The sequence below is a fragment of the Manis pentadactyla genome, chromosome 1 (genome assembly GCF_030020395.1).
Source record: "Manis pentadactyla isolate mManPen7 chromosome 1, mManPen7.hap1, whole genome shotgun sequence".
NCBI lineage: Eukaryota > Metazoa > Chordata > Mammalia > Pholidota > Manidae > Manis > Manis pentadactyla.
The window spans coordinates 89844816-89868889 of NC_080019.1; the positions used below are offsets into that span (position 1 = coordinate 89844816).

Here is a 24074-nt window from a genome sequence, read left to right on the forward strand (position 1 = left end):
CAGTTCTGAGCTCACTTTGAAATTAGCAATCTCAGATAGACTTTCTGATATTTTTATCAGACTTGCAAAGTAGTATTTTCCCACATCCTTTCCAGGAAGGGTGGGAGCCTACTACTTACCAAACTTTATGAATAATACTACTTACCTAACTAGGCTCAGAACAGAATGATCTTGCTTTAGGTGTGCAATTCCTGTTCCAGATAAAGCACTCAATGGAAATGGGATGAGTTGTTTTTTGTGCCCTATATCTAAACCCCCAGTGTTACAAAATGAGAACAGTCCTACCTTCATTGTCCTCCAAAGAAAAAAAACATGCTAAGAATGAAAAGCTCTGAAAGTTCTTTGAGCTTCTCAAAAGCATACCATCCTTGAACACTTCATTGGATGTCCTCTGCCCCACCCCACATCCTCGCTTCAATCCTAATTATTGCCTATCTTTTCCAATTAAATGGAAGTCACTGGCAGGCGTTGGGGCAAAAATATCCATCAGATAAAGTGTTCAGGGTACATCTAAAGAAGACATCTAGTGTTTTGTGGAATAAGGCTTTTAGAAGTGTCAGTACTTCATGATGTCATTTTCACTTATAAAAAGGTATCAATCATCAGTGTGACTACTGTTTTAGTACTGCTCTGCATTATTTGACCTCTCCTCTAAGTCTATAGGTTTTACCTGATTTTCTTTGTATTTACTCAACTGTAACTTCATTCAGTAGTAACAAGTCTCTTTTCCTGCTAGCGAGCTGCAAAGGTTTTCTTTCTTCGAAGAGCTGCATTCTGGACCTCAGGTAACCCTAAAAAGGAGAAATCTGGACTACAAATGAGTCACTTGCAAATCATTCCAATGGCAGCCCCTGTCTGGGTTAGTCACAGCATCACCCCATCCTGGTATGCAGTACTTGTCGCCTAGTAGGTCATCAGTAAATACCAGCTTTATGAAGGAAGGAAAGCAATTCGCGTGTAAGGGTGGGCAGCCTTCCATAAAGCAACAAATTGTGAACTAGGGTTCTCAAGATACCTTCTGAACTAAGCCCTTCATCTTAACTACTTTTGGACTAGGATGAAAATTTAACCAATGCTTTCCCAATTAATTTGCCCTTCGCGGCAGTGACTGTGACCAGAGCTTCCTATTACACCCATTTCTTCCATAGGCAACTCTCCTTTCTGATCAAGAACAATTAATTGCCCACTGCTTTGTCTGCCTCGGGGACCCTAGAGCCAGGGACGATAGGCAAGATGGACTGGAGCCTGAACCCCCGGGAGTGTCTCTCTCCAAAGCACGAAAGGGCTGGGGACGTCTTCCGCCATACCCTCAGTCCTACCACGTCTCCAGCCCGCCCTCCAAGCCCTTTCCCTCCCTCCCCCAGCTTTCCGAGTAAGTGCAGCCACTGCCCCCGACCCCCCAACGATCCCTCTTCCGCCCGGCGCTTGGGGAACGGGCGGGGTGGGAGAGCACCGCTTCCGCGTTGGTGAGCGGCGTGGGCCTTGACGTCACTGCGCCCAGACGTCATGCCGACGTGAGGCCCGGTCTCCCGGGAGACCGGGAAAGCCGTTTCGCATCTGGTAGCATCGAGGTGTAGGTGAGAGATAATGAATGGCTTCCTTGAGCCCCGGGATGACCCGGTCCCCCGGGATGACCCGGTCCCCCGGGATGCAGTTCCGGAGCGGAGGCGTGTTGGCATCCAGGGAGAGGGCCGGAAGCTGAGCCGCGGCGCTGCGGCGAGGGGATGGGATTCCGAGCCTCGCCTCCGCTCCGCTCTGCGGCCCCAGCTTTTGTCTCCTCGAGCCCGCCGGCTCCGGCGCCCTCTTCTCCCCCGGAATGCGCGGCTTGGCCTCACCCCTGCGCCCTCTTCTTTTTTTCTGCCACCGCGGTTCCCGAGGGAACGGGGTTAGAAAGGGACAGATTTCAAAACCCTTCCAGCAGTTTGGCTGGTCTTGCAGTGGTTTCTATTTGGAAAATCCTGCCTCTTCAGCAAAGTTTTAGGTCGTGAACTCCGCTTCACCTGACTCTGACCTGCTCTTTTGTGGGTGATTCACTCCAGGGGAAGTTCTTTATGAGAAGGCCTGAAAGCTGAACGTGAGTTAATGACCCAACGTGACACTGGTGTGAAGAAGGGAATCGGAAGTGAATAATCATGGACATTTCTGAATTTTTGACATGTTCCTCGTTATCCTGTTTGCGGGTTCACAAATACCTACGTGGCTGCTGTCAGTTATTACCTCACCTGTTGCTGAAGGGCAGTCTATGCGTGTGTAATGTCAAATAATAAAAGGGGCTCAATAAAACAGGCAAAATAATGTAAGGATAAATTAAAAATTTTACTGTTGCCAAGAGGAAAAGAGACTCCCCCCCTTTTTTTGAGAAACCTCACATTTGTGAATGTATCCTCTATTCCTTTAATACATATATGCAAGTTTTTTTAAAGACGCAGTTTGAGGAATTGGGAGCCATTTCTTTAAAATGTAAGCCTCAAAGAAGACAGCACCCCTATCACCTTATCACCTTGGGAGTTTAGCATAGGCACCTTACTTTTAGTAACAGCCTGCTTTGTCTTAGCGATATGTATTCCTTCGAACAAACGCAATTAAGATAGCACAGATGGCTACTTCAATTTCCAGGGGAATTTAAAACGAATTAGGAAAGAATATATAGTAAGCTGTGTTGAAGACAAAGTTACCATTTACCTTGAGAACGTGTATGTAATGGATTATATCTGCTTGGCTGTATAAAAAAATGAGATTTCTTTGTTTTTGTATCTCAGCAGATTGTGCTGTGCATCAGTCTGGTTAACTGCTAATTCAATAATAAAATTGTTTCTTTCTTCATTGTGGAGGGATTTTCTGGGTTGGCAGTGTATTTTGTTTTAAATTTTTCCTCAATAAGAAAACTGCCAATTATTTCCCTCGGTATAGTAAGGCCACAGAGTTGGAACGAATTTACAGACAATGATGATATTTACAGAAATAAAAAACTTCCACTGGTGCCTTGTTTATACCATCATTAGATTCATGCTCTCAAATAATTTTATGGGTGGAATTTTAAAAGGACATTTAGTTGATAATTTTAGGAAAAATTCGACTCCCAATACAATTTAGTTAGGATCATGCCATCTTATTTTACTGATGGTGAGTGCCACTGTAAAATGGTGGAAATGAGAATAATGAATCTTCTGTGAATAATAAATCTTCTATGAATAATGAGCTCTTGCTACATCACAGAGACAGTCTGCCTAACTTTAGATGATGTACTTGGCCATGTGGGCCTATGTTAACCATGTCAGTTAACTTTACCTCCACCCCAGTTAACTTTACACCCCCCTCCCACACACACATTTTATGTGTCTATATAGGAAGGCAGCTTGTTACTTGTTTTAAATAGCAGCTCATTAAAACATGGGCTTTGTACTAACACACAAGATGCGGAATCTTCTCTTCCACTAATGGTTGCATAATTTAAAGAAATGCTACCACTACAGGAATTTTAGTCAGCTACAATGTCCCTGCCACCTTGCCCCTGCTGGGGTTGCTGTCTGTGACAGAGTACTGTGCCTCTCCAGTCTCTTTGCCAAGATCCTGCCCTGATCAAAAGCAAATAGCCTCAGGAAGTCTTTACTAATTCTCCACTCCCTTCAGAAAAATGAGACATTTTTCTTCCCTGAATTCCTATATTGTTCCTTCTCTACAACTCCTGACACACAGAACTTCCCAGCTATGGAATTATGTCTGTATCATCTTACTCTGCTGGCCCCTTCTATTGCCAACTCTCTCTATATATACACACATCTCTCACTCATGCAACTGGACTGTCTATTCTTTCCCAAAGTGTTCCTCTGTCTTGTGTGTTATTATGAAAGGAGTGATAGAGTTTTACCTTGAATTATGTTATATTAGAAAATGAAAATCTATTAAAAGTAAATCAGCTGCATAAAAATATGCAAATGCTCATCTTAGGTAATATTGACACTTGGCTTCTCATGCTTTGACAACTCTTCTGTTCAATACCTGCATACCATACTTAGCCTGGTACTTTTTTTTCCTGTACTTCATCATTTAAACCAGCATTCATGTCACAGTTGCTTTTCTTATCTGCTGGATTGATATATTTAGATATTTTTAAATCAGTTTTTCAGAAAAAAACGGAATGAGTGGATCTGTTTAAAATAAGTGATCCTTACCAAGTATTTGCAAAGCAAATAATAGTAAACCATCACAGAAATTAGAATTAGACTATAAGGTTCTGAAGAAAGAAAATACCATTTCTAACTGAGCAGACTCTATGTCCTTCCTGTTCTATTGGCTTAATAACTGAAAGGCACAGTTCTACCTTTTAGCACTGAGTTGAAACAAATACCTATTGAAACAGTTATCATTATTCATCCCCAAATACTCCCAGTAATTTATATCTTTTAATTTGAATTTTCTTCATACTATTACAGTTCTAACTATTGCCGTCAATGTTTTTAGCTTATTTTACTTCAGAGGTCCCTCAGCATATTTTGGGAAATTATGGATCGTCACATTCCTATATATGAGCTACCTGAGGAAATCCAAAAGGTATGATATCATAATGTGTTATTACAGTGTAACATTAGGAGTATGTTTACAGAATTCCAAAACCTAGGGGAGTAAATTCAGAGGTTTAATATTTGTTTTGGTCAAGGGATCTGTATTGAAATTGGTTTGGTAGTGAAGGGAATAATTCACAGTGGCCAGAATTGTAGAATTCAATTCAGTGCAAAGAATGTTTGACCTGTGGAAGAAGACAGATATATAATTCCAGCATAGTATTTGACCAGGTGTTTGCGGAGCCCTTGTGAAAAGAGGGCCCCAGGAATGTCCAAATAGTATATATATATATATATATATATATATATATGTTTTTCTAGCAACTTCTCAGGAAAAAAACCTGAAACAAATGGATCTGTTTAGAATTTTAAGTGATCCTTATTCTGTATTTGCAAAACAAATTAGTATTAAACCACTGCAGAAATTATAACTGGTTTGTAACTTTTTATGATGCTGAGCTTTTAAGACTCTCTCTAAGGGTCTATTTTAGTTTTACCTTAATTCTTGTAACTTACTGTGCACCAGGCATTGTTTTAAGCCCTTACATATATACCAGCTCATCTAATCTGGTTAACAATCAGTTCTCTGCAGTTCCTATGTAACCTCCTCCCTGTTCTTATCTGTCCTCAGGGAAAAACATTTCTCCCATATTTAGTTTGGCAACGAATACAGTGTTAAGAGTATAATTTAAAAAATATCTCTTTGAAACTGACTGGCAAATTGTGAATTGAAACCTCAAAGCTTAGCTATCATTAATCATTCAGGTTTTTCAGTAAATCTGCAGTCATCTCTCAATTAATGACCAATCTGTTATTTTTAATTAAAAATTGCAGTCAGCTCTCAGATATGCTTTTATCCTTTGTGCATGCTGCTTTGGGCTGCCTGTTAGCATTAATCATACCCCTGATTTAACTTGATGTGGGCCGTTATTGTATGTCCTTCAGATTTCTATAAACTGCAATAGGAACTAGAAGGGAAGTCCAATTACTAGAGAAGACCTTTTAAACCATCGTGTTTAATTTGCTTCACATTTTAAGTTAGGTATACAAGTTAGTAAAGAGCTCAGCTATGCTCCGCTTACCTGAGAAATGGTGCTTATGTGGATTCGAAGTCATGGGCTGTCCTTCCTCTCTCCCGCAGCTGAGTTCCTTTCATTATTAGTGTGGCAGAGATTAAGAGAAATGAAACAATCTGCAAGAAACAAACCCATACTTCAGATCCCAGCCATCTATCAGGAAAAAGATATATAATGACATGTCTAAAAGACACTATGTGATTTATATGTCATATAAGATAGTACTTTCTCTGAGGGTGGAGAAGGTGGGGAGAGCAATCCCTGAGTACCAGGAGGGTCAAAGGAGGAGCTTTATGCCAGGAGACAGAACTGAAATTGACCCTTGAAAGCCAAGTATCCCTATAGACAGATAGGGAATGGGGCATCCTAGGCCAAGGGAACAGAAGCTTTTACTGGTGAGAAAAGCTGGCCAAATTAAGGAATGTTTAACATTGTAAATGTTTTGAATACATGAAAGAGTATGTATTTATTTTTGACATGGTTTTTATAAGAATTGTGAATTTTTCCTCATGTTTAAGGTACTTTATAAGTAAGTTGTTTAAAAATGCTAAAACCAAGCATTTCATAAATCTCCAATTATGTTTTCAAAGCAGGAATGGTAGGCAGCTATCCATACAGTGCAGACAAATGGGGATGCCAGGAGAGGCTCAGCTGCCTCAGGCCCTGGACAATATGCTGCTTGTAGCCCTTGTCCTGTTGAATGCTTCAGATGTAAAGTGTAGCTTTGCACTTTTTTCATGCCTATGTCAGATGCATTTATACAACAAAGATTTATTGAGTGCCTGTTATGTACCAGCCAAGTACCCAGAACTTGATTATAGAGCAACCAAAATGTGTACATGCATCCCACAGCCTATTAAAGCAGTCTAGGAATAAGTCAGTTATTTTCTTTCCATAACTTCTTACCTATGTTTGATTCATCTAGATCGTCCATAATCACAGTTGGTAAATTGCCTTGTGATCAGGTAGTGTATCTGTTTAGACAGCTTGCATACATCATTCTATACAGATTCATGTTAGATATATATAAAGCTTTTAATGGTAATAGGAATACTTCATATTAGTACTAGGGACTATTAAAATGAGAAAAACAAATCATTTTTTTCATAATCTCTTGGAAATTGTGCTCCATTTCTCTATTGGATAAAGAACATGAGGGGGGTGTATTAGCAGCTAGTGACAGACACGTCTTTCAAAGGCTTTTTTTTTTCTTCTTGTTCTTCTGATTACATTTTGTGTTGGTTTTCATGCTGGCTCTTCTTTCTAGAGAAGCCCCTTCTGTTTTTCTATGTGTGCCAAGGAAGTTTAGTATATAAATCATGGAAGAGAAGGTGAAGGGAGTCTTCCCTCTTTATTTCTTTCTATATTTTTGCTATGTGATATAAATTACATGACAGATATTGGAAAAAGAACAGGAAAATGTCTGCATAACACCGTACTATTAATGGCAAAATAGGCAGTAGTAGAAAGAATGGCAAGAAAAAGTAAAGGTGGTAGGAGAGATGGCCATTTAAGGGAAAGGGTGGAGAACAATGGTGACGACAATAAACTATAGTAAGAGAATTCATTACCTTACTAGGAGACTAGGATGTTAAGTCATCTGCCTATGGTCTCATCTTCTTAGGGATTCTTAGGGAAGAAAGAATAAGATAATCTTTTGACTCCTAGTCTTAGACCATTTTGCTTTTTATCACAATTTCTGACTGAGCATAAGACACATCTCAGACTTCCATCTCCACAAGTGGCAGAAAATGTGAAACAGGCCCATGGGCTAGCCAGCAAGACCACACTCATCCCCTCTGTCTGCTGCTAGACAAGTTCACTTCAGTATGTCCTTAGACCATATCTCTAATTCACCTCTCTGTCTAGAGTGAGCTAACTCCTACCTGTCTCTGACTCTGATAACCAACAGCTTTGCTCGAATTTTCAGCCAGTGTTCTGAAAGCAAAATGCACTTGTAATGATAGTAAAGTTCTAGGTTTAGGATTTTATTGCCACAATTTAAAATGAAAACAACAGTTATCAATCAACAGAGTAATAATTCTATATCTCTTCCTCTCCTGAATATCAACCCATTTTAGAGACATATGAACTCCTCTTGTTTTTTTTTTTGTTGCTTTTACTTGGGAACATGTGCAGAAGGCAAACAATGTGACAAACCAGCAGAAAAAATCAGTTATTTTGCAAAAGTAAAACTGATCCCTTGTTTTTTTTTAATGGTGACAAAATGGACACTTATAATAGGATTTTAGCTTCAGAAGATTTTATTACCACAGGACACAAAGTAAAATAAAGAGACCAGAGTTGTTTATTTTACAAAACAGAAGTGGCGGTGCAAGGGCTGCAGAGCACACTGTTCTTGCTAGGATAACAATCCCTTTCCCTAGCAGTAACAGCTCATTTTGTCCTGTTTCAGTAAAGTAATTTTAGTACTTTGGAACTTTGAAATTTATTCAGAATAACAGTTTTATATTTCCAAGCACAGATTGTCATTGCCAGAAAAAATAAACTTAATTTTCCAGGTCATTTTGGGCCACTGTGGCTAGGGTCAGATTTTGTGTTGAGTTAAAGTAGAGGAAAAAGAAAGAGAAATGGTCATAGAAATTCCAGGTCATAACATCCTGGAAAAGTAGTGATATGTGTGTATGTGTGTGGGGGTGGGAGCGGCAGGGTATGTGTGTTTTGTTTTTAAGCGGTTGCAGTTTTAAAACCTAATAACAAAAGAAATAGGGAGCTGTGTAATTTTTGGAGTGACTATTCACTTAATATTTGACTCAAGATAGTTCATTAGGAAAAACAGTTCTTTAAAAAAAATTACTATGCATCTGAAAAAAATCTTCATTTGTCAATTTGTAGTCCAAAATACTTTTGCTCGTTGGCCATAGAGCGTCATAGAATTTATTAAGGTGTGGTTCTCAGTGGAAAAATAGGTGCTGGAGGAAATATACTCTGGCAGAATATTTAGATAAATATAGTGTGTCAGGTATAATTTATGTATGAAGCCAACATTTCTTGAAATTGCTCAACAAAATTTCTTTATGGATTAAGCTCTGGTATTTTAGTCCTAGGTTAATATATTTTTATTATTTTTAAATTAAACTTCCTATCTTGAAATCACTGTTGATTCACATACAGTTATCCTATGTACTGCTCCCCCAGCTTCCCTCAATGGTGACATCTGGCAAAACTGTATTCCAGCATCACAACCAGTATCTTGACATTGATACAATCAAGACATAAACAGTCCTGTCACAATAAGGATTCCTCATGTTGCTCTTTCATAGCCACATTCACCTCAACCTCCCCCTTTGCACACTTCTACCAGCCCAGCCCCCACCCTGCTGACCTTTGATCTGGTCTCCAATAATTTTGTCATTTCAAGAATATTTTATAAGTGAAATCATGTAATATGTAGCCTTTTGGGATTAGATTTTTTCACTTGGTGTAATTCTCTGGAGCTTCATTCAGGTGGTTGTATGTATTAATAGTTTATTTTATTGCTGAGTAGTAGTAGTCCATGGTATGAATGTTCTGCAGTTTATTTAACCTTATGAAGAACATGTTTTTTTTTCTAGTTTTTGTCTCTTATATACGAAGCTGCTAGATATATATATACGTATCTCCATGTATAGGTTTTTACTTAAACATGTTTTCTTTTTCCTGAGATAAATGCCCAAGAGAGCAATTGCTAGGTTGTATAGTGGTTGCATGTTTAGTTTTTTGAGACACTGCCAAACTTTTGCAGAGGGCTGTACTGTTTTACATTCTCAGCACCAATGAATGGGTGATGGAGTTTCTCTGCCTCTTTACCAGCATTTGGTGTTGTCATTAGTTTTTATTTCAGCCTTTCTGCTAGGTGTGCATTGATATCTCATTGTGGTTTTAATTTGCATTTTCCTAATGGCTAAGGATGTTGAATATCTTTTTATGTGCTTTTCTGGCATCTAAGTATCCTCTTAGGTGAAATGTCTCTCCATGTTTTTTGACCATTAACTATGGTCATTATCTATGAATTTTTTTTTACTGTTGAGTTTTGAGAGTTCTTTATATAATCTAAATATTACTTCTTTGTCAAACATGTGGTTTGCAAATATTTTTTTCCTGGTCTGAAGTTTGTCTTTTCATCCTCACAGAGCAGTTTTAAATTTGGAGGAAATCCAGTTCATCAATTTTTCTATTTATGGGTCATGCTTTTGGTATCAAGTGTAAGAACTCTGCCTAGTTTAGATCCTGAAGATTTTCTCCTAGGTTTTTTTCTTCTGAAATCATAGTTTTATGTTTTATATTTAAGTCCATGATCCATTTTGAGTTAATTTTTGTACAGGGTGTGAGGTTTAGGTTGAGGTTCATTTTTTTTTAACCTATGGATATCAATCATTCCAGCACCATTTTTTGGAAAGTTGGTCTTTCCTTCACTGAATTACTTTTGCACTTTTGCCAAAAACCAGTTTGGCATCTTTATGTAAAGATATTTCTGCATTCTCTATTCTGTTTCATTGATCTATGTGTCTGTCCTTCTGCCAATACCACACAATCTCAATGTAGCAATACAGTATGTCTTGAAATCAGGCAAAATGATTCTTCCCACTTTATTCTTTTTCAAGGTTGTTTCAGCTCTTCTAATTTCTTTGCCTTTTCATATAAATTTGAGAACAGTCCTGTCTATATCTAAAAAACATCTTGCTGGAATTTTGATAAGAATTACATTAAACCCACATATAAACTTAGGGAGAATAGATATCTTAAATATGTTATGTCTCTCAAACCATACATGAACACAGTATGTCTCTCCATTTATTTTGATCTTCTTTGATTTCTTTTCTCAATGTTTTGTAGTTTTCAGCATACAGGTCCTGTACATGCTTTGTTAGATTTCCACCTAAATGTTTCATTTTTTGAGCAATTGTAATTGGTGTTATGTTTTTAATTTCACTGTCCATATGTTCACTGGCAGAATATAGAAATACAGTTGGTTTTTGAATTTTTATCTTGAATCATTGACCTTGCTGACATATTAGTTCTAGGAGTTTTTAGTGTAGATTCCTTGGGTTTTCTATGTAGATAATCTTGTCATTTCAAGTAGGGACAGTTTTATTTATTCCTTTCTAGTACATATGCTATTTATTCCACTTCTTGCTGTATTAGTCTGGCTAGAACTTCCAGCATTATGTTGAATAAGAGCAGAGAGAGGGGCTATCCTTGCCTTTTTCCTGATCTTAGGGGAAAAAGCACTCAATTTTTCAGTTAGCTGTAATGTAGATGTAGAGGTTTTGTAGATGCTCTTTACTAAGTTGATTTTTGAATCAGTGGTGCAGCAAGCTTGACTTATTGATGAGGCAGTGTCCTGAAGGCCTTGTGATGTGTGCAGGTGGTCTGTGTGACTAATGGTTCAAAAGGTTCACCATCCTGTTTCAAAATGTTTCTCCCAATCTGGATGAAATTTCACTAGATACTCATTATTTTGAATAAAAGCATTTTTTTTAATGCAAAACCTCATAGAAAATGTTAATATTTTGTACTGCTGTTCTCTCACCTTTGTGCAATAGTTTATATGTTTATTTCTTCCAATTCAGGCATAAAAAGCATGGAATGGGTGGGGGAAGAAAGGAGAAATGGTCTCTGGAGCAGAGTATGCCTCAGCTGGGCAGCAGGAGGTTATAGAGTGCCTTTTCTAGTTGAAGCACAGATAGGAGCCTTGGAAAGGATCTGAAGCCCAATTTAACCTTTCAAAAAATATGCATAATTTTTTATATTAAATAACTATAATTTTAAAAGTACAGATGCATCATTTTAGAAGTTTATTTTATAATTTATTTTTAAATGGTTCTACATTTGTTTAATATGCTGTAATTGTTTATGCCTCCTCCAAGTGTATCTTGTAGAAAGCAAAATCATTCTGCTAATGATAGCCCTTTGGTCAAGAATGACAGCATGTCATTATTTTACTTACACAACAACGAGATGTTATAACACCAAGTTATAAGAATGAGGTACAAATTATATTTTACCAAAAAAAAACCCAGATAACTTTTACTTACTTCGTTTGGGAACATAATTATAGTATTTCATAGCTTCTCAAATTTCACAGAAATGTTTTAATTAGCCCACACAGACACTAAAATTTGGAAGAGTTATTATATTTTTTCTGTTGCAGTTTTACTTACAGAAAATTATTTACATTTTAATAGCATTGAAAACTTCTGTAGAGTATACTTTTTTTAACATAGGTCACTCAGAGATCCAGATTGTATGAGGTGAAGTCTGGAGACCACGCTTATGGACCTATTATTTTATAGTTTGATTGTCTTGTTTCCTAGATCATAATGATGATCATGTTTTGACTTTCCTTGCTGAACTAGAAGATCTGTTCTATAAAATGTATTCCTTCACTTATTTCAGCTCCCTCCACCCCATGATTACTATGGTGGAATAACATTCTAATAGGTTAGAATGTGGAGTTTTTGCCATTTCTGTTTTGTCCTCAGGCTGCAAATAAGCTTCATCCAGCAAGAATTTCTTTTAAAAAAAGGATAGGGCACTTTGCCAGGAGCACAGCAAGAAATGTGATTAATAGGCAAAAGGTTAAGGATGAAAGTGCCTTGGAGTAAGCAATATAATTTTCAAATTGATGGGAAGGAACCAAAACTCACAATGGGCAAAGGGATTGTTAGAATATAACTGCTCTGAATTAGTTCAAGTGTCTCGACCAGAATGAATTGTATTCCCAAGGACTTCCGGTACCTTTGAGGGGATTGCAGAGCTACTCGTGGTGTTCTTTAGGACATGTACAGAATAAGAGAATAGCATACAAATGCCATGCCAGGCATAAAATGACCATATTAGAGAAAACAATTCCCCGTGGGCCAATTTTATGTTCATTAAGAGAATCAGCATAGGCCTTGCCATTCCATTTTGTGTAGAGTTACTAGGTCCAGAAATTGTAGTAGGTATAGAATATAGGGACTTCATGAAGGGATTTGACAAAGTTTATCATAATATTCTTGGAAACAATATGAATAAAAATAGGCTGGTTATAAAATAATTGGGTACCCCAGTTGAAGAGTTGTCCCTGAAATGTGCTGAGTAATGGGTCAGTATCAAACTAGGAGATATGCTGTGGAATTCTATCTTCAGCTTTGTCGTATTCAACATTTTTTTTATCAATGAATTAAATACTTACATCAGCAACTTACAAGGACCAAATCTGCAGAAGAGCAAACCTTTGAATTTCCTGAATACCAAAGTCAATAACAAAAAGCTGAATATAAGACATATATATCTTTATATATCTGTTTTCTAAGTTACATATGTGTGTGTATGTGTGTATAATTTATTTATTTACATTTACAATTATGTTTATCAATCTACCCTTGGATCTGAAAAGTCAGTTTTTCACATAATAGAATTGGGGCTATTGGTTGCAAGGAATAGGTAGCTTAAGAAGGAAAAGAGAGACTAGTGGAGTAAGATTGAGTATAGATCCCAAAGGGCAAGTAGGGCAGCTAGTTTCAAGAGGGACTGAAGTGAGGACTTGGAAGGTCATGGTGCAAGACAATGACTGGTTCCATTTTTTCCCTCTTACTCTGAATCCACAATGTCTTTGTCTCATCTTCTCTCTGTGTGTCTGCTCATTCTTCTCTCATTCCAGTAATGTGACTTACTCTGTATCTTGCACATGACCCTTCTTCATCGTGGTTGCTCTCAAGGTGTCCTAAATGCCTGCATCTTACAGGTCCACTTCGCTCATCTCAGTGCAGTTCTTGGTTCTTCTAGGTCTGGCGCTCAGTCTTTACCCACCAATCAGCCATGGCTAGGATGGATGAGTAGGGGAGGTTTTAGTCACATTACCAGAGCAGCTAGGACTGTAGAAAGTGGATTCTCTAAAAAAAGGGGACATGGGTGGGTAGGAATGAATTGGTATATTCAATATAATGAGACATGGTTTTGCACTGCAGTATTTTTTTAAATGTGAGCTTTATTAGCATAAAAGCTAGTTATAGTATATAATGCCAACATTTAACTACTGAAAATACAAAAGACCATTGTGATCTAACATAGCATTAGTAAATATTACTAATTAAATATGAAAATAAGGGAAGTTTGAGACCTCTCTTACTCTGTTTTAGTGAGGCCGACCACACTGAAGTATTCAGTTCTGGGCACCTTACTTTGAAACAGATATAGAACACTGGAATAAGTTTAGAGAAAATTATCTAGAATGAGAAAGAAATTAAAACCATGTCATATGGGAAACAGCTGAAGGAATTGGAAGGGTTGACCTGGAGAAGAGAAGATATGGACTATGCCTGATAGTTGTCTTCAAATATTAAAAAGAGGCCTGAGGCTGTTCCACATGGTTACTAGGAGGTCTAGGACCTGTGGACTCTTTAAGGAGGCAGATGTGGGGTCAGCATGAGAAAATTTCCTGATCGACAAAAGCATCAGAAGATGGAATAGGTTTGCTTCACAAAGTAGTTTACTGTTTGAGATTTGAAATAGAGACTGAATAACAACTTATCTAGGTTAGAATAAACTCTGAACCCATCCAGAGCTTGAACCAGGTTATCTTTATGATTTCTTTCAAACGTGTTGTTTTACAAATCTATAAATTTGGTATCAGTGGCAATTATTTATATAGTAATTCCTCTGTATCCCACAGTATTATATGATGGTTTTTAATTTTAAATTTTTATTATTAAAGTTAAAATAAGCAAAATTATACTGTCTAAGAATTTATTATTAGTTTGCTTCAACTGACTTGTATAATAGCATTGACTGCAGATCTGATGACATCACTTCTAGTTACAGGAGCAGTTTCTAATCTAAGGAGAGTGCTTTCAGAGTAAGTACTCTTCGAGCAATCCAAGTGCTTTCATTTCAGTGCTCTGGAGCAAATATTTCATGAAACTGTCTCTTATCCTTTGTGAATAGCAAGCCAAACAGAGACTACTTGAGGAATATTTATATACTTTACATAGAAATAAAAGAATTACCTCTCTCGTGACTTTGCTAAAATTCCGTTTTTTCATTCACCTATGCTGACCCAGAGACATAGGAAGGAAGACCATTTTATCTGAACGAAATAACAGGATTACATGATAGATAAATATGACACACATGGTTACAGACATAGGTACTGGATTTTAAAAGACTTGGGTTTAATCCCAACTTTTCAACCCATCAGCTTCTTGTTTAACTTCGGTAGTCTTCACTTCCTTATCTATGAAATGGGCATAACCATACCTCCCTGAGGGGAAAACTACTGATTTAGGGAGACGAGATGAGGTTCAAAGTGTTTTTCTGATCTATGGTTTTATGACAGAATGTTAAATTCTATAAAAATCATAAAATGTTAAAACTGAATAGAAGCTTTAAGTTCATTTGGTCCAATGCCATAATTTAAAAATGAGTAGCATAAGATCTGAAAAAGCCAAGAAGCAGCTCAGGGATCACAGGGCAACTGGCAGTGAAACGCCAATGATTTCTTCCCACTTCATGGAAAATTCATCTTAAAGCAAGAATTGCAAATATGTTTTCATCATTTTCAGTTTTATATTATGGAAATTATACCAAGAGTAAATCTTTCTTAGAAATACCATGGTGAAATAGTTGCTCTGAAAAACCCTTTTCTAATTCCAAGATTTTCGTTTCAGAGTCAGTATCTTGCTACTTACAAAAATTTTATCCAGATGTCGGCAATGTCATAATTGTTACTCCATGGTATAGTATAGTATGCATTCACTTCATTTGACCAGCATGATTGCAGTAACACCTTCAGGTGAACTGTATTTTTCAGAATTTAAAACATATCATTTCAGTAAATATATGTTCTATTTTCTAGATGTACCCTGAAGAAAAAGTTTGTAAGTACTGTGGAGTCAGCTATCTAATTCTTCATGAGTTTAAGGCTATGGAAGAAAAAGTGGAAGCGATGGAAAAAGAGATGAAATTTTATCAAGGAAGTGTAGAACGTGAAAAGAGACTTCAAGAAGAGCTACAGTCTCTTAGACAAGATTTCGAGCAGTACAGAATTGACAGTGAATCCCAAATAAAAAGGTTCGAGTATGTTATTCTTTTCTTTTATTTATTTAGTTTGAAAGAAAAGTACAGAAAATAAATAGACTTTGAATGCTTTTGTAGGATTTCTCCATATTAGGTATGATTTACTCTTTAATACATTTGAGTGTGTTTATTAATTATTAACAATTACTAAAAATGATTATTAATTATAGTATTATAGTTTGAACATTGCTTTGAAGCATATATTTACTATTTGGATAATTAGAAACCAGTTAATTCAGTAACTGTAAGCTGCGTTGGGTCAAGTTTTATTTTTTCCCCAGATACATATCTTATTAGGAAGATATGTTTATCTAGAATCAGGTGAATTTTGGTAGTTTTGATACCTAACATCTATTTTTAAATGGCCTTGTATATTTAGATTTATAAAGTTTTCAGTTTTTATAAGGATAGCCAAACATTAAAATTGGCTCCTGGTTTTACATCACTGAAATTGGAATGAAATTAAAGAATGGATTCTTAAAGCTGTCAAATCTCATCAGCAATTTAGTTTGCCTAAAGACACTTCGGTGAACTCATACAGACACTTCTACAAGGGGGTTTTTGCTCGTGTTTTATAGATTTTCCTTTTTTGATGTCTGTATATTTCTCCATTTAAAATATCAACAGTAGATGTAAATAAACCTTGAATTAGTGAATTTAATGAATATCATATCTTTGTGAAAGTAGAAACTTTCTTAACTTCCTTAGAATAAGAACTTCTATTATATTGTATTACAATTTTTTATAATTGCATTAAATGTCAATTGAGACTGGTATTTTGTAGTCCTTTACCAAGAAAAATATGTTTGTTATAGTTTCTTGAATTTCAAATCTGAATAATAAAGTATTTCATAATATTTGAGTGGAAAAAATTTTTAAATATTGAAGTATTCAGTTTTAAAATCTTATTTTGGAGGATTTTTGCCCGTCAGAAATTCTCATTTGGTGTTACACTTTACTTTCTTCATGCAAGATTGAATTATATAAGTAACACATAACACAGGATGTAAAAGGATATATGTAGAAGAAAAGGCAAAGCTTCTTTTTATCATGCTGAATGCTTTCTTACTGGAGAGGAAATTATTTTTAATGGTTTAGTGTATATCTAGATCTTTCATTGTGCCTTTACCTTTATTATACATATATTTCTTTAATATATGTAATGTATTATATATGTGATATGGTTTTAAAAAATCTTTATCTTTTAATAGACTAGTTTTTAATATAAGCAATATATGAATGTATCATTCTGTGACTTTTGCCACTATGTACATTGAAAATTGTTCCATGTTAATCCATATAGAGCTACCTTATTCCTAACTGCTACAATGTTTTCCTTACTAAGAATATGCCATAATTTACTTAATCATTTCTCTTCTCAGTATTTAGATTATTTCTAATTTTTATTATTCCATAAAGTATTTGTATTCCTGTATACATATGTTTTCCATAGGATAAATTACTTGAAGTGAAATTGCTGAAAGGAAATGCCAATTTAAACTTTTTATGTATATTATATCAATTGTCCCTTGAGAAGATACCTTTAATTTACATTTGGTCAATAGTTTGCTAAGTGGCCATTTTCCTACATCTTGTTAATAGTGGATTCTTCATAATTTTTTTCAAATATTTACTTTTTTCTTGAGGGAAAAATGTGTTATTTCATTGTTACTCAATTTGTGTTCCTTTATTTCTAATGAGTTTGAATATTTTTTCATGTTTACCATTTATATTTCTTCCTCTATTAATTACCTGTTCATATATGTTGCCCAAATTTCTATTGGAATATTTATTTATAGGACTTGTACTATAATAGGAACATTATATTTTCTTTATATCTATTGCTAATATTTTCTTGTGGCTGTTTATCTTTTCAATTACTGTATTTTTTTCCATACTACTTAAAAAATATCCTATGCCAAATTTCTGGTCAGAGTTCTATGTCAAGTTCTTTTGGTTGCAAACAACAGAAAATTATTCTGGCTAACAACTAACCTAGATTCAGGCAAGTTGAAAAAAAAACACATTTAAAACTTTTATAGTATTGTTTTAGTTAGCTTTTTAATCTATTTGGAATTAATTTTTGTGAGATAAATTTATAATTTTATGGTTTTTACTATTTTCTAAGTGTATGGTTGGTCCCAATATCATTCCTTAAATCCTTCATCTTTTCTCCCTTTATTTGAAAAATCATTCACCTATTCATTTCTATTCTTGTCTTATTTCTGGACTCAAATAGCAAAATGTTTTATGCTATTGATCTGTTGTCTCCGTTGTCTATCAATGGGTGTCTTAATCCCTTTGGGCTGCTATAACAAGGTACCATAGATTGGGGGCCATATAATAATGTTATTTATTTATTTCTCACAGTTCTGGAGGCTGAAAAGTCTTAAGATCAGGGTGCTGGCATACTAGCATAGCTGATATCTGGGGAATGCCTCCATCCTAGGTCACAGCTGTCCCATTGATGTGTCCTCACAGGAGGGAAGGGGTGAGGGAGCTCTCTGCTGATCCCATTCAGGAGTGCTTCATCCTTATGACTTAATCACCTCCCAAAGGACCCACCTCCAAATTCCGTCACATCAGGAAATGGCTTTCAACTTACGCATTTTGTGGGGGACACAAATATTTGGTGTATAGTAATGGGTCAATACCACACTTTTAACTACTATAGCTTTGTATATTTTGAAATTTTGTAGAGCAAGCGTTTGTTTTGCTTTTTGGGTTATCCTGGCTCTTCCAACAATATTTTCTCTCTGGATGAACTTTTAAATCAGTTTATCAGATATCCTAAAACAGTCTATATTATGGTTTTGCTTGGAGTTGAATTTACTTTCTAGAACAATTCGACATCTTGAGAACTGATATCTTTATAATCATGACTCTTTTTTATCCTGTAACATAGTATTTCCCCCCATTTATTCAGATCTTCCTTAAATCCTTCAATAAAAGTTTATAATTTTCTTGCACATTTCATATTAGTTTCCTAGACATATAATTTCTATTGTTATTGAGAATGGGATCTTTTTCTTAATTACAGTTTTTAATTTTTCTTAATGCTACTGAGTTTTGTATATTGATTTTATATCTAGATCCCTTACTGAATGAATTCTTTCATTATTTGTATTTGTTTTTCAGTTGATTTTCTTGAAAATATCATATATATTTATTTTATATATATACAAACATATACATATATGAAATAGTCATATAACAGGCAAATGTAACTGTCTTACCTTTTCATTTCTAATAGTTATGACTTCCTTCTCCTTTTTGTCTCATTAACTTGGGTTGAACCTTTAAAGTAGTGTTGAATAGTACATACTTGTAGAATGCATCTTTGCTTTATTTCTAATTTAATGTAAAGCTGTCCAGTGTGTTCCTGTGTTAAAACAGGATGCTTGTTACAGATTTCTTAAAGATACATTTTATCAATTCAAGGAATTCCCTTTTATTTCTAGATCTTTAAGGTTTATTTTTCAATCAGGAATAGTACGGAATTTTAATAAATGCTTTTCCACCTTACATTAGGCTGATCATATGATTTTTCTGCTTTAATCTGTAATGTAGTAAATTATATTAATAGTGAGAAAACATTATTATTTGCCCTAGAGGATAAAAAATAAATAATTGCCATTAAAATAAAATGTGTTTTGCCTCTGTACCACTAAAATGATTGCCCATATTACTAGTTGTGTTTAAAACTGTTTATGAAGAGTACTAATTTTCTCAAATATTTTGAGAAATAAAATATTGTTTGTTCTTTTAAAGATGGTGTTGGATTAATTTGTCAATGTTTTACATAGATTTTTACGTAAGGTTGGCCTGCAGTTTTCTTTTTTCCTAGTAGAAAGATTTGCTTACACTAGCCTCTTAAAAAAAGTTAAGAAGGCTTCCTTCCATCTTTTGTGTAGCAGACATTTGAATAACACATAGTGACCTGTTCCTTGCAACATTGGTAGATTTCCTTCATAAAAAAATGTATCTTTTTGGCATAGTAAATTTTGACAACCCATTATATTTCCTCTGTAATTATTGGTTTATTCATGGACTTCACCTCTTTCTGAGTCATTTTTGGAAATTGATATTTTCCTAGAAAATCAAGCATTTTACTAGCATTCCAAATTTCTTGGTATTTAGTAATATGTAGTATCATTTTATTTAAAAGTTTTCCGCTCTGTTATTACCCCCTTTCTCTTTTCTTGGGTTGATTATTTGTGTTTGATTAAGAGAGAGAGACGGGATAAAGAGAGAAAGAGAAAATATTTTTTGTAGGAAAAAAAGCCAATTTGTTTATTTTATTGGCCTTTTCAAAGAATCAGATTTTAGCTTAATTGATCAAATCTGTTTCTTTTCTATTTCATTAATTTACACTCTATTATCCTTTAAAATTTTTCTAGTTTTTTATTACTAGTTACTTCATTGAAGGTTTGATTGTTTTCGGTCTCTTTTTCTAGTAATTACATTTAGAGTTATCAAGTTGCCCCATGGTAACAAGCTTTGGCAATAACAAATATTGATAATAGTGTTCTGTTTTCATTTACTTTTAAATAAGATGGAAATTCAGTTTTTATTTCCTTTTTAATCTAAGTTATTCTTGGAAGAATATTTCTGTTTCTAAGTGGATAGATTTTTTTTGCTTTTTATTTATGTGTATTTTTATTCCATTGTGGACAGAGAATATGACTTATTTAGAAGAACTTATTGATAACTTATTTAATAAACAGTGAGTTTTGGAAACACTCCATACCTACTTGGAAAGGATGCATATTCTTTGTTTTGGGGATATAACTTTTTAATAGAGACATTAAATCACACTGGTGAATTGTGCTATTCAAATTCTATACATCATTACTTATATTTGTCTATTTCATTTGACAAATCATAAGGGAATATTAAAGTCCTCCAAGATAAATGAAAACTTATGTTAATATGATATATAGGGCTTATATTTTTGGATTACATATTTTTTAATATAGAATATATTCTTGACCTACCTCAAGTTTTGTAAGACTTGATTTTTTAAATTAAATTTTGTGTCCTTATACTTCACAAATGTTTTATACTTTAAAAAATAATAATAAAGTTTAATTTTTGGAGCAGTTTTAGGTTCACAGAAAAATCTAGTGAAAATTACAAAGTTCTCATATACCCCTGCCTCACAAGGTCCCCTACTATCTACATACTACCCCATAGTGATACATTTTTTACAATCAATGAACCTGCCTTGACACATTATTATCACCAAAAAACCATAATTTATATTAAAGTTCACTCTTGGTGTAGTACATTCTCTGAGTTTTGACAAGTGTGTAATGACATGTATCCACCATTGTAGTGTCACACAGAATAGTTACATGTCCTAAAAACCTTCTGTGCTCTGCCTGTCTGTACTCCCCTTCCTCTAAGGACTGGTAACCATTGATCTATTTGCTGTCTTCATAGTTTATCTTTTCTGTAATGTCATATAGTTGGAGTCATACAGTATGTAGTCTTTTCAGATTAGCTTCTTTTACTTAGTAATATGCATATAAGTTTCCTCTATGTCTTTTCATGGCTTGATAACTCATTTATTTTTAGCACTGAATAATATTCCATTTTCTGGATGTACCACAGTGTATTTATTCATTCATGTACTGAAGAATATCCACATTGCCTCCAAATTTTGGCAATTAGAAATAGCTGCAGTAAATACCCATGTGTAAGTTTTTGTGTGGACATACATTTTCAACTCCTTTTGGTAAATACCAAAGAGTGTGATTTCTGGATCATATGGTAAGAGTATGTATAGTTTTGTAGGAAGCCAGCAAACTGTCTTCTAAAGTGTTTCTGTCATTTTGCATTCCCAGCAGCAATGAGTGAGAATTCCTGTTACCACATCTATACCAGCATTTGATGGTGTTCATGTTTTGGATTTTGGTCTAATATGTGTGTAGTAGTATCTCATTGTTTGAATTTACATTTTCCTGATGACATATGAAGTTGAATATCTTTTCATATGCTTGCTGTCTATATATCTTTGCTGAGGTGTTTGTTCAGGTCTTTTGCCCATTTTAAAAGAGATTGTTTTCTTATTGCTGAGTTTTACAATCTCTTCATATATCTTGGATAACAGTCCTTTATCAGATGTGTCTTTCACAAACATTTTCTCCCAGTCTGTGGCTTGTCTTCCAATTCTCTTGCAGAATAGAAGTTTTTAAATTTAATGAAGTCCAGCTTATCATTTGTTTCTTTAATGAATCTTGCCGTTGGTGTTATATCTAAAAAATCTTTGCTGTACGCAAGTTCATTTAGGTTTTCCCCTATGTTATCTTCTTGGAGTTTTATAGTTTTGTATTTTACGTTTAGGTCTATGATCCATTTTCAATTAGTGTTTATGAAGGATGCTAGGTCTGTATCTAGATTCTTTTTTTGCATGTGGATGTTTTTCAGCTGTTCTTGTACCAAGTGTTAAAGAGACCGTCTGTTGGATTGCATTGCCTTTGCTCCTTTGTCAAGGATCGGTTGCCTGTATTTATATGGGTTTATTTCTGTACTCTCTATTCTGTTGCATTGATTGTCTGCCCTTTCACCAATACCACACTAGCTCAATTATTATAGCTTTACAGTAGGTCTTGAAGCCAGGTAGCATCAGTCCTCCGACTTTGTTCTCCTTCAAAACTGATTGGTTATTGCAAGTGTTTTGCCTCTCCATGTAAACTTCAGATTGTCCATATTCACAAAATAACTTGCTGGAGTTTTGATTTGGATTGAATTAAATCTATAGATCAAGTTGGGAAGAATTGATATCTTGATAATATTGAATCTTTCATCCACAAACATGGAATCTCCCCATTTATTTAGTTCCTCTGTTTTTGTACATTTGAGTTTTGTATGTTTTCCCCACATAGATCTTATACATATTTTGCTAGAATTGGTTGAGGTTATACCTAAGTATTTAATATTTTTTGAGGGGGCACTAGTACAAATGTTAATATGTTTTTAATTTCAAACTGCATGTGTTCATGGTATATAGTAAATTTGTTGATTTTTGTATATTAACCTTGTATCTTGCAACTTTACTATAATAACTTATTAGTTCCAGAGGTTTTTTGGTTCATTCTTTTAGATGTTCTACATAGGTCGTCATGTAGATTTGCATCCCACAAATTTCTGTAAAGTTGTGTTTTCAATTTCAGTTAGTTCAAAGTATTTTTCAGTTTCACTTGCAGTTTCTTCTGGGACTTATATGTTATTCAGAATCATGTCATTTAATCTCCAAGTATTTTGGGATTCCCCAGCTCTTTCTGTTTGATTGCTAGTTTAATTTCATTGTGGTATGAATGCAGACATTATATGATTTTTAGTCTTTCAAATTCATTAGGTTGTGTTTTATGATCCAGCATGTGTGTGAATGTTTCATGTGAGTCTGAGGAGAATGTATGTTCTGGTGCTGTTGGATGGAGTAGACCACAGATGTCAATTATATTGATTGATGATGCTGTCCAGTTTAACTTATGTATCTGCTGATTTTCTGCCTGCTAGATCTGTCCATTTTTGATAAAAGGATATTAAAGTCTCCAGTTATACTAGTGGATTCATCTATTTCTCATTCAGTTCTGTATGCTGTTGCTTCACATATTTTGATCCTCTGTTATTAGGCTCTCTTGTTAAGGATTATTATGTCTTCTTGAAGTTTATCATTATATAATACCCCTCTTTATTCCTGATAACTTTCTTTGCTCTGAAATCCTCTGTTTAAAACTAATATAGATACTTTTTCTTTTGATTAGTATTAGCATGATATATCTTTCTCCACCCCTTTAGTTGTAATCTATATGTGTCTTTATAGTTAAAGTGGGTTCTTACAGAAAACATATAATTGGGAATTGTTTTTTGTCATCTCTATCTTTTAATTCTACATTTAGACTATTGACATTCAAAGTAATGATGTCATTAGATCAACAGCTACCACTTTGGTACTCTTTTCTATTCTTATTTTTGTCAGCCACACTTTCTCTGTCTTTTGTGGATTTAATTGAGCATTTTATATAATTCCATTTTTTCTCTTTTAGAATGTCAGTTATATTTTTGTCACTTTTTTTTAGTTGTTGTTCTAGAGTTTGCAATATATATTCACAATTAATCCAAGTCTACTTTCAAATCACACTACACTGCTTCTTGGATAGTGCAAGTACCTAATAATAACAAAATATTCCTAATTATTCTCTCCCAACCCTTGTATAATTGCTGTCATTCATTTCACTTATAAATAAGCATACATAAATATCTATATATTTTAAATGCACTCATAATGAAATATATTGTTGAACAATTATTGGTTTGAATGAACTGTTAACCTGTTAGACTAATTCAGAATAAGTAAAAGAAAAAT

At 34.7% G+C, this 24074-nt stretch overlaps 1 protein-coding gene across 1 annotated transcript in view; it reads left to right on the plus strand.

The window, feature by feature from the left end:
* The first annotated feature begins 1384 nt into the window (after window positions 1–1384).
* The window catches only part of LEKR1 (leucine, glutamate and lysine rich 1), a 191576-nt gene continuing 168886 nt past the window's right edge, over window positions 1385–24074 (plus strand). Inside the window, exons 1-4 of the mRNA XM_057499450.1 lie at window positions 1385–1577; window positions 2040–2460; window positions 4462–4551; window positions 15480–15694. Coding sequence (XP_057355433.1) covers window positions 4504–4551; window positions 15480–15694 — 263 coding nt within the window. The 5' untranslated portion in view covers window positions 1385–1577; window positions 2040–2460; window positions 4462–4503. The remainder of the gene's footprint in view (window positions 1578–2039; window positions 2461–4461; window positions 4552–15479; window positions 15695–24074) is intronic.